The sequence below is a fragment of the Diabrotica virgifera genome, chromosome 7, assembly GCF_917563875.1.
Source record: "Diabrotica virgifera virgifera chromosome 7, PGI_DIABVI_V3a".
Lineage (NCBI taxonomy): Eukaryota > Metazoa > Arthropoda > Insecta > Coleoptera > Chrysomelidae > Diabrotica > Diabrotica virgifera.
In genome coordinates, this window is record NC_065449.1 from 115198700 (window position 1) to 115211011 (window position 12312).

A 12312-nucleotide genomic window follows, 5' to 3' on the forward strand; every position below is an offset into this window, starting at 1 on the left:
ATTTCCTCGATTTGCTCCATCCACCCCTTTCTAGGTCTGCCCCTTCTTCTTTTCCCCTGTCTTTTGGCATCTGTCACCTTCTTTACTAGTCTGTTCTCGTTCATCCTAGTTATATGTCCAAACCAATTCAGTTTTCTTTTTTCAATTTTTTTTTTCTATTGGTTCCTGGCTTAGCACGTTTCTGATGTTTTCGTTCCTTTCCCTGTCCATCTTCGTCTTTCCAGCTATTTTTCTCAGATGCTTCATTTCTGCTGCATTTATGGCACTTTCATGTCTCTTATTTGTGACCCATGTCTCGCTTGCATATAGAAGAGTTGGTGCTGTGATTGTATTATATACATGTATTTTTGTTTCCTGGCTGATTTCCCGTTTTCCCAGTATCGTATTATTAATCGCATAGTATATTTTCGTAGCTTTCTTTGTCCTATTTGCAATTTCTAGGTCTAGCTTTCCGTCATTTGATATTATCGTTCCCAGGTACTCGTAGGCCGTCACCCTCTCCAATTCTTGTCCTCTACAGAACACTCGTGTTTCACCTCCAATCTCGTGCTCCTGCTGACCTATTTTCATCGTCTTGCATTTGCTGATGTTTATTTCTAATTTCATTTTCTCTATTTCCTCAGTCCATACATCAATTAGTCGTTGCATCTTTCTCGGGTTGTCTGCTATGAGAACGACGTCGTCCGCATACAGTAATCCTTCTATCATAACTGGTGTTAGGTGTGTGTAGCCTATTATTGTTTTTAATTGATTAGTCCTTATTTTCACATTTTTAAATAATTGATCCATAATTATGACGAATAGGAGTGGGCTTAGGCTATCTCCCTGTTTTATTCCCTTGTTCATCCTAAATTCTAGTGATCTGCTACCTCCCATTTGTACTTTTCCCACCACTCTACTGTACGTACTTTTAATTATCTCTAATAGTTTCCTCGGTATTCCCAGCTCCTCCATAGTATTCCACAATACTTTCCGGTCTACTGAGTCGAACGCTGCTTTAAGGTCTATGAAGGTTATATATATGTTTGTTCCCCGATCATTATTTTTTTCTATTATATTTCGTAGTATGCTTATGTTGTCAACTGTTTGTCTTTGGGCTCTGAATGCTGTTTGTTCGTCTTCAAGTTTTTCTTCTATCTCTGTTCTTAATCTGCTTTCTATTATTCTCGTATATAGCTTGAACACTGCTGATGAGAGGCATATATCTCTATAGTTTCCACAGTTGGATTCTTCTCCTTTCTTGTGAATTGGGATCACTAAGTTTTCTTCCCACTCTTTCGGCATTTTGTTTGTTCTCCATGCTTCTCTCATTATTTCCAGCAACCACTTTTTTCCTTCTTTCCCTATCCATTTTATCATTTCGGGATCAATTTTATCTGCTCCGCTCGCTTTTCCTATTTTTATTCTACTTATCGCTTCTTCCAATTCTTCTGTACTTATTTCTTCCATTTGGTTTTCGTCCTCTGCTGTCTGTTCTATGGTTCCCTCTGTCTCTATTTCTTCACTTTCCTCGCCCATATATTTCTCTTCATAATATTCTCTCCACACCTCTAGTATTTCTGTTGTATTTGTCTTTAGTTTGTTGTGTTTGTCTTTTACACCTCTGAGTTCTTTTCTTTTCTTTCCTCTTAGACTCCTTACTTTATTCCAGAAGCATCTGTTGTTGTCTCTGTAATTTTGGTTTAGGGATTCACCAAACTTCTTCCAACTCTCTTTTTTTTCCTTTCTTATTAGTTCTTTCACTATGTTTCTGTGTTTTTGGTATTCTTTTTTATCTTGATCCTCTCTTGTGCGATTGTATTTTTTCCATGCCTTTTTCTTTTTCCTCACTCCTTCCTGTATATCTGCATTCCACCATTCCGTCTTTTTCTTTATCTTTCCGACTGTTAGATTTCCGCATATCTCTTCTGCCTTATTTATTATTACTTCTTTAAATTTTTCCCATTTTTCCTCCATATCCATTTCTATTTTCTTTCTCTCCTCCATTTTGAACTCCTTATCAGTTTCTTCTTGGTATCTCCTTTTCTTTTGTTCATCTTTTAGCTTTTTTATTGCTATTCTGCTGTATTCTATCTGTTCTTGTTGTACCGGTTTTCGCCATGTCATCTCTGTCATTACCAGTCTGTGATCAGTTCCGATCTCTGCTCTCTGTTCTGTCCAGACTTGTTTTATATTTTGTTTCATTTCTTGGGTGTAGACTACGTAATCTATTATGCTTTTTGCATCTCTGCCTTCTGCTACAAATGTATATTTATCTTGTAGTAATTGCTGTGTAAACGGGTTTCCTATTAATAGGTCGTTTGTCTGGCAGAATCTGATCATTTTAATTCCATTTCTGTTTAGGATCTCTTCACCATGTCTTCCCATGCACCCAAGTCCTTTGTTTTCATCTTTTCCTATCCTTGCATTCCAATCTCCCATTAACACTATTCTTTCACATTTTTCTCGTATCTCATCTAGGGTATTCTGTAGTTCATTGTAGAAATCTTCCATTTTTTCTTCTTCCGTTCCTTCTGTTGGTGCATATATTTGCACTATGTACCATTCCTCTTCCATTTCTATTTTTATATACATGATTCTCGAGGATATAGGTTTGAAATCTGATATTCTTTTTTCTATTGTCTCTGTGACTAATATGCCTACTCCTTCTTTCGCTCTAAGTTCTTTGTCTACCCCGGAGTAATATATGGTGTAATTTTCTGATATTTTTTCTTTTCCTCTTCCACATTTCTTTGTTTCGCTAATACCTATTATTTGCATTTTAAATTCTTGCATTTCTTGCACTAATTCGCATTCCTTTCCTCTAAGGGATGTTAAATTCCATGTACCAATTTTCAAGTTATTTTCGTTTATTCTAGTTTTTGTGTCTTGTTTCATTTCCACATCAATCATGCTAGCTGTTTTTTCAATGACCTTTTTCTTTTGTCCATTTTCTTGTTGATTATCCTCTCCTTCTGTATGTTTTTCTTTTTTTTCGTTATCCGAATTCCATTCCGTTGTCTTTGCGTTGTCGTCATCGTCTTTACTACCCATCGTTTGTTGTTTCCTTAGTTTTTTGGAGCAGATTTCTCAATTTTTTCGTTTACTCTATTCCATCTCCACTCCTCCCCGTTTATTGTAACTTTATTGTATCCTATTTTTACTTCTTTTCCCTTTTCTTTTTCGTCTTTAGCAAATTCTCGGAGCTGTTTTTGTATTTTCCTCTCTTGTTTCGTCATGTCATTGTTTAGGAAGATTTTTTGATTTCTTATGTTTTTTAGTTTATATTTGTTTTCCATGACTGTTCGCTTGTCTTCACCATTATATAATTGGATGAGATAGTGAGATTCTCCTATTTTTATTACAGTTCTGACGTTTATTTCTAGCTGTAGATTTGTTTTTAAAAAGTTCTGCATGGCTATTTTGAGGTCTGCTTGGTTTCTTGTATCAATATTCAGGCCGGTTATGACAATATTATTTTTCCTTTTTTCTTTATCGATCCATTCCATATTCTGTTTTATTTGTGTTAATTCTGCTTTTATATCTTTATTTTCTTTTCTGAGTTCCTCGTTCTCTTCTTTTAACTTTTTCATTTCCATTGCATATGATTGTTGGTCTTCTCTTATTAATTTCATCTCATCTTTTATTTCTGTTTTCATCTCTTGCATCAGATATAATATTTTCTCGAGTTTTTCATCACTTGTAATGGTGGATGTTCGATGCGTTTTCTTACTGTTTTGAAATATCTCGAAGTTTTCAGCCGGTCTTTTATTGTTCTGTTCATCTGTATAGTCGTTTGAGCTCATGGTTTTCTCGAGAAATTCCTTGCAGATCTTGGGCAATTATTGGGCGTCTCAGAGAACCCGCCGAGAAGCTACTCAGTCCACCCCCCGACCAGTTACCTAAGCTGCCCTTCTATATACCCGTTAATCTACTCCCTTCGTTTAGGAAATTTCCTTATCTTTAGTGAAAATATTTGTTTTTATTTTCTGTAAAATTTTCTGATATAGCTGCCTCTGTCTCGTATAATTAAGTTTTAATTGTTCAATTACCAAGAGCTCTGTTAAATATCTGTTTCTAGTTCCTTATCTCCTAATTTAATTAGCAAAAAGTTTATGGAAAATGATGATAGTCAAGCTTTGTTTAGCTTTAGATTTTAGTAATTTATAATATAATAAGAATAGGCATGCAAATGACTTACAGTTTTTACTGCCTTTTCGTCCACTGATGCACTGCACTTATGATTTCACTATTAAAATGTTTCCAAGTTTAAAATTTTTAGTTGTATTATTAAAAACTTTCTTTTGTCAGGAGCTGCTATCACACCGTGTTTGTTACCTTCTTGCCACTAAGTTTTTACAAAAAAGTTAATAGTAGTTTAATTCGTATAGCTTATATTCTAAGAATAAACTCTTAAATCACGCGCCTTTCGATTATTGAGCTACAACCCCTTCTCAAGAACACCATCACATATTCCCACTTAAAATAATTTAAATTAATTATTTGGCGACTAGATATCGTTTAATAATTTATGACATCGCAAAATATACGCATCTCAATTATTGAATTGCCAGTTTCTTTCTATAGTGCAGTCACTGAAGGTAAAAATCAACTATGACCTTCAATTTCGGTAAATCTCCATTCATTTTCACGAAAATTGGTGAGCGGATTTTGATGCTATCAACTTTTTCTGGAGCTCATTTTGATAGGTATTTTTAAGTACTTTGACAAGTATTTAGTACCTAAGTGTTATAAAAGTGCACCTCTTTCCCGTCATATAAGCTTGAATCCTTAGATTTGAACAGTCGCAGAAAAAAATATACATTTAATTACCAATAACTTACTTTAAATTAACATTAAAGGGTTTTTCAAGTAAGCAATTTATTATATTTTTTATTAGCTTCAATTTTAGTGATGAAAACTTTTTTGTAAAAACTTACAGTTTTTGAGTTATTTATGGAAAATCGCTTTAAAGCATGCATTTTCTTTCACAAAAATTAAAATATTTGATCTTTAATAACTTAAAAAGTATTGATTTATTAATAACATTATATAACAAATTTTGCTTACAATTTGTCCCTCTCTCGATTTGTGGGGTTATTTTTAATAAAGTAATTTTCACCCCCGAGAAGGGGTGACATATACCCCAGGCTAAAACCGCAAGTTGTTATTGTCAATTCGTGAAAATGAATGGAGATTTACCGAAATCGAAGGTCATAGTTGATTTTTACCTTCAGTGACTGCACTATAGAAAGAAAATGGCAATTCAATAATTAAAATGAGTATATTTTGCGAGCTCATAAATTATTAAACGATATGTAGTCGCCAAATAATTAATTTAAATTATTTTAAGTACAACTCACCCTTAAGCCGGGAATATGGGATTGTTTTCTTGCGAAGGGGTTGTAGCTCTATAATCGAAAGGCGCGTGATTTAAGAGTTTATTCTTAGAATATAAGCTATACGAATTAAACTAATATTAACTTTTTTGTAAAAATTTACAGTTTTTCAGTGATTTACGAAAAACCGACTTATTTTAATAACTTTATATAATAAATTTTGCTTTTAATTTGTTCTTTTATTGATTTGTGCAGTTATTTTTTATAAAATAATTTTCACCCCCGAGAAGGGGCGGTATCCACCCTTAGGGTAAAGGCGCAAGGTGGTACTATGTCACCTTTGTTTCTTGACGTATCCTCTAACCACTGACCAATTTTCGTGAAAATCGATGAAGGTTCACCGAAATTGAAGGTAATCGTTGATTTTTACCTTCAGTGACTGCACTATACAAAATAAATTGCAATTTACTGATCTAAGTGCGCGTAATTTGGAAGCATATAAATTATTAAATGATATGTAGTCGCCAAATAATTAATTTAATGCATTTTAAGTACAACTTTCTCTTAAGCCGGAAAGATAGGGTGGTTTTCTTGCGAAGGGGTTGTAGCTCAATAATCGAAATGAACGTGATTTAATAGTTTATTCTTAGAGTATATAAACTATATGAATTATATCCGCAATACGATATATTTTAAGTTTTCTTAGCATTTTTCTCTTAAGTTAAATCAATTAAAGGGTTGTTTGGGGGTGAAGGGGATGAGCTAAAAAATCAAAACTATATAATTTCAAGAGCTCATAAATAGCTCGTAATTCTGCCGCAAAAACCGATTCAATATTCCTATTTTTAAGTATTAAATTCCTGCTCAGTGGAACGAGCTCAAAATTTTTAGTTTGCGGAATATGAAAGCTCATAAATAGCTCATAAATCAGGGCTATTTGTTTTTTGATTTTTGCAAGTGGGGGGGGGGCAGCTCAACACGGGTGCGCGCAGACGTGTAATATGACCGATCTTATTACCCGTCTGCACGCTAATGGTGAATATAAAATTCTCAAATTTATGTAAAAAAATCCGCAATAACTATCTCTCAAAACCTACCGAATTTCATTTCTCAGCTGTTTTTAAAGCAATAAATAAATGGTCAGTTTGTAAGAAAAATTCAACATCCCGTATCTCGGAAACGAAACATTTGTGGACATACGTTTATAAAGCCAACTGTCATTATATTTTCATGCAGAATTACCCCTTAAAGTTTGTCGCACTTATTTTAAAAACACAGTGTATTGATGAAGAACATCTGTAGTTGTTAAAGTACCCAACTTTTTTATTATCCAACATCAACGAATGAATCAAAAAACATAATGTTAATAAAATCTGAGGCTATAGTTGGGTTTTAATTTTAGTATTTTATAAATGCTAGAATATTCCACAGAGTGATGCGAACTTTGAGAAAAAAACACAGTTTGATTAGTACACCCGGTATACAATGAAAATTTACTTGTTTAGCAACAATATCATTACAGTAGTATTTTCAAAGAATCAGGCTATAACATGTTTAAAAAATCACTTAAATCGGCCAACAGGTTTAGGAAATATGAGACATCAAAAATGACCAAATTTTTAAGTGGGCCGATTTCTATGCATGTAAGTATATTTCTGTAACTTTTTTGGTGCAAAATTCGCTAAATGCTTTCTTTTTTCTTCATTTTTTAAAAAAATCTACACTATTTTTTAAAATATGTTAAAAACTATCAGAGGTGTATATGTTCTAAAGGGACGCTAACAGTATTAATTGATTATTAACAAATGTAATGCAAAAAACGTTTTTTGCACTTTTCTCTCAAATTGCCTTTACATGCAATAAGCGAGTTTTGCATCTCGTGCACTCAAATTAATGTTAGCAATTTTGAGATATTAAAAAATAATAAAAGGTAAGATATGTATCAAAAATCAAAATGATACTAACGAAAAAGTGCAATATAGTAGGTAGTTATAGTACAAAATTTGGTATCAAAAATTACTCAGTACGTACATACTATAAAATATCATCTTACAGAACATTTAAATGTTGTTACAATGAATGTCAGCACTAGATTTCTTAGCTAAGTTGTTTGATTAAAACGTGTTAATAGAAACTAGGTAGAAAAACTGACTGACATGAAACGAATTGTTTATTTTAATAAAATACAATATACTTAGCTAGTAAAGATTTCATATTTTTGTCAAATTATTGGTAACATCAACATCTGTAAGTAGGTGACTGATTAAACAACCTCATAATGTTTAACAAAATAGAAAAGACGACTAAGCGATCTAAATTATGGAACATCAAGAGTTTCAACATAACATACATAATATTGTTAAATAAATATTTATTCATTAGAAAACTCTAATCAAGGTACTTTTTTTGTTCGCCGTGTTTATCATATTATCTGATTGGCTCACTTCGATAATTTTCTGCATCTTGATTGGAGGAAACAATATTTTTAATTGGAATGTTGATATTAGAATGGCAGCATTAGGTGTATTTTATCACAGGTGTACAAGAAAGTAAGATAAGTATCTCTGCAGAAAAAAGTATTTTATTTTAATAACTAATTATCACAATTTTTTAAAGAAGACTATTATGTATTAAAATAATATTTATATTCCTAAAAACTCCTCATTTTGTGTTCACGTGTACAATGAATTAGGTCATTATACAGGGTGAGTCATGAGGAACTGTACATACTCCTACCTCGTATAGAGGCCCCTATGGGGAATAACAAATGACCAATAAAAGGTATCTGCTCCCATTGTTTAATAATATACAGGGCGAGTTTCGAATTTTGACAGAAATTTGTATTCGTCATAATTTTTGAACGGTCAGATCGATGTGTCTCTTATTTTGGTAAATCGTTACACTATTACCACCTAATCAACTGATTTAGTCAAACTAGAAAAAAATCAGGTCCAGCTTTAAAAAATTAGTTCGTTTTGGTCTTAGAAAAAATTTCACCCTGTATACGCTTTTTGAAAACTCTAATATGAATTTTACAAATTAGACAAATAGGCAATTAAAATGGCGGATTTATTTTTTTCCCCACACGATTACTTAATTTTTTATAAAAAAATCAAATTTGACTATGAATTAAAAGTTTGGTAAAGTGAACTATAGATTTAAAAAAATTAACTTTTATTCCAAAAAATAATTTTTTTAAAAAATATTTAATTTATGTTACCACCCAATCAACTGATTTATTTAAACTAGAAAAAAGATCAGGTCCGGCTTTAAAAAATTAGTTCGTTTGGGTCTTAGAAAAAATTTTACCCTATATACGCTTTTTGAAAACTCTAATATCAATTTTACAAATTAGACAAATAGACAAATAAAATAGCATATTCATTTTTCCCCTACACGATTATTTAATTTTTTATTAAAAAATCAAGTTTGTCAAAATCGCAATTTTACCATAAAAATAAAAAAAATTATACAACGTTTTTCTTAAAATTAAAAGTTTCACCATTTTTTTTTATAATACGTCTAGATCTAAAACTCCCCATACACTTCTGTTTGGACTCTATAGTTTAACATAGACGTGATCAAATAGATAAATTTTAAATTTTTTCACTTAAGTTTTGCGATTTAACTTTGCAATTCACGAATCTGCACCTTTTATTTTTAAACATTCATAACTTTTACGAGAAGAAGACTGAAAGTCTACAACAATTTTCATAGTCTTCACAATGGTAAGAGATATGTGCTGTAGAAATTTCAGAAAAAAATATTAAAATGGAACAGAGTTGTAGCGAGTTACCGTGATTTCATTTTTTTTTTCATTTTTAGGTTAAAATTCCGATTTTGACCATAGATTTATAATACTCTAGATTGCGCCTTACGATCTTAAAATGGGTGACGGTTGCGACAGAGATAAATGAGCCTATTTGGTCGGTAGTCTCTTTCTAATTCAAGGGGAGTATTGACGACGTCACTATCCTACTCGGTCGTCGAGTATTTTAGATGGTTTGACAGTTCGAGCGGATGGCGACGAGAACTGGTCGTTTGTCTTCGGACGTGGATAATCCTGGTTCGAATCCCATACCAATCTTTACTTTTTTTATTTTTAATTTAATCAATATTGCGTTGATTAGATATTATTACATCTCTAAAATAAATCTATGCAAAGAAATATATAACAAATAAGAAAAACTGTGTAGGTACCTATAGATTTTTAAAAATATAAAAGCCAATGTTATTTTTTTAATAAGTTAATGGTAGAATAGTATAAAGTAATTAAGAATATTCGTAAAAAATTACCAATAATTAATATCAACATAATGTACCATCGATTTATTAATTGAATCGGTCATTTCAAAAACAACACGAGTCGCATATTCCTAATTTTAGAGAAGAGCAAAGAAAACTTAATTATATAGTCGAAAGATGGATGAAATGGATGACATCAAAATTCAGAGTTATATTGTAGTTTTGTTCCTAATGTTTTTACTGGACTGGTGTCGTTTTTGCACACAACGTTTATCTTAAAGGAGTCTATTCCTCTCAAAAAGTTAGTTTCTCAAAATTGTGGACTTTGCTGTTTTTGAAATGACCGATTCAATTATAAGTAATTAGACATTATTTTTATTTACGAAACTATTGTTACAATTTTTTAAAAAAGTAGAAGCAAAACAAATATTATTCACATCATTCGAATAAGGACGAATTTATATTAATAACGAATGACTTTTATTTTACTATGCAGTTCACAAATATGTATTCCAATATTAACTTAATATACATAGGTACATTTATTATCTGCTAGATTTACTTAGGTCCATTTTTCAGATGTAAAAATATCTAATAAACGCAATATTGAGTAAATAAAAATAAAAAAGGTAAAGTTGGTATGGGATTCGAACCACGATTACTCACGTTCGAAGACCAAAGACCATTTCTCGTCTCCACCCGCTCCAACTGTCAACAAATATTACTCGATAAAGTGGGATAGTCACGTCGTCGATATTCCCCTTAAATTAGAAAGAGACTACCGACCAAATAGGCTCATTTATCTCTGTCGCAACCGTCACCCATTTTAAGATCGGAGGACGCAATCTAGAGTATTATATATCTATGATTTTGACAAATTTGATTTGTTAATAAAAAATTAAGTAATCGTGTGGGGAAAAATAGATTTGCCATTTTAATTGTCTACTTGTCTAATTTGTTAAATTCAGATTATAGTTTTCAAAAAGCGTATACAGGGTGAAATTTTTTCTAAGACGAAAACGAACTAATTTTTTAAAGCCGGGCCTGATTTTTTTTCTAGTTTGAATAAATCAGTTGATTGAATGGTAACATAAATTAAATATTTCTTAAAAAAAATTAATTTTTGTAATAAAAGTTAATTTTTTTAAATCTATGGTTCACTTTACCAAACTTTTAATAATTATTCATAGTCAAATTTAATTTTATTATAAAAAATTAAGTAATCATGTGGGGAAAAAATAAATATGGCATTTTAATTGCCTATTTGTCTAATTTGAAAAATTTATATTAGAGTTTTCAAAAAGCGTATACAGGGTGAAATTTTTTCTAAGACCCAAACGAACTAATTTTTTTAAAGCCGGACCTGATTTTTTTCTAGTTTGACTAAATCAGTTGATTGTGTGGTAATAATGTAACGATTGACCAAAATAAGAGACACATCGATCTGACCGTTCAAAAATTATGACGAATACAAATTTCTGTCAAAATGCGAAACTCGCCCTGTATATTATTAAACAATGGGAGCAGACACTTTTTAATGGTCATTTGTTATTCCCCATAGGAGCCTCTCTACGAGGTAGGAGTATGTACAGTTCCTCATGACTCACCCTGTATATGTGTATATATTTATTTATTAATAACAGATACAAACAGGTTTCCCTACTTACATGTATCCGTATCTACAATGACAACAGTTTAGTACAACATGCACATAATGTAATAATTCGAGGTAATAGAGAGACACAATATTGTACCATAGCAATAATAATAATTCACATATAATATCACGTCTAATAGCCATCAGTACATCATTTTGATATTCTCTTTTTTTAAATGCGCCAAAATTTTTGTTCCATTTTAATATACATTTTTTATTTTTCAGGTCTCTCGTTACCTAAGGAGATGGTAACCAACACGCTTTCAAGACAATAAACATAACAATCTAAGAAAATCTAGGAAGACATTTAAGAAAATGCACGTAAAAAAAAACTAAATTATAATTTTACATATACTTAGGCATTAAATATAATACAAATTAAAAAATGTTGATAAATTTTACACCCGAATTGATCTTGGCAGAGTAAAATCTTAAACCGTCTATATATGAATCGGTGCCAATAGAATAGACATGTTTCGCTATCCCTAGCTCATCAGTATTCGGATTAGGTACAAATTCATAAACAAACGGTTCAACGAATGTGTCTTCACACCTCAGCTGGCTAGTTACAAAATTTTTTGGAGGATAAGTAGTTGAATATGTCAAGATCATTAACATTTGTATTTTTGGCGCCATTATTGCTCTTTTACTTGGCCAATTATCCAGACAATTATAGACATAGATCTAGACATTGAAATAAAACGCAAAATAGCAATGACTAAAACCTCTTTTCTGGAAATAAAGACATTTCTTTGAAATATCCATTTGAGTTTAGAACTAAGACAACGAATGGTTGACTCCTTTTCTGGGTTTGTACTCCTGTGTGAAGCAGAAAGTGGATTCTAAAAGTATCGAGCATGAAGCAAATTGGAGCGTTAGAAATGTGAGTTTTTATATGGATGTTGAAAATAACCTTGGACGGCAGGAAAAACTAACGAGGAAGTACTAAGTAGGGTCAACTTTTTCTACTTCTTCTTATACAATCCACTAATGGATGTTCGTGATCACGTTTGACCATTTTTCTCTATCCCTTGCAGTATGTATTAGGTCTCCTATGTTTTCTAGTCCTGTCCACTGTTTGACATTACGGAG

The 12312-nt window shown here is 31.7% G+C and overlaps 1 protein-coding gene across 2 annotated transcripts in view; it reads left to right on the forward strand.

Annotated features, from left to right (window-relative positions):
* The window catches only part of LOC114328629 (lithostathine-1), a 48685-nt gene extending 37079 nt beyond the window's left edge, over window positions 1-11606 (forward strand). For both annotated transcript variants that reach the window (XM_050655799.1, XM_050655800.1), the window contains exon 5: window positions 11446-11606. In XM_050655799.1, coding sequence (XP_050511756.1) covers window positions 11446-11461 — 16 coding nt within the window. In that variant the 3' untranslated portion in view covers window positions 11462-11606. The remainder of the gene's footprint in view (window positions 1-11445) is intronic.
* The last annotated feature ends 706 nt before the right edge of the window (window positions 11607-12312 follow it).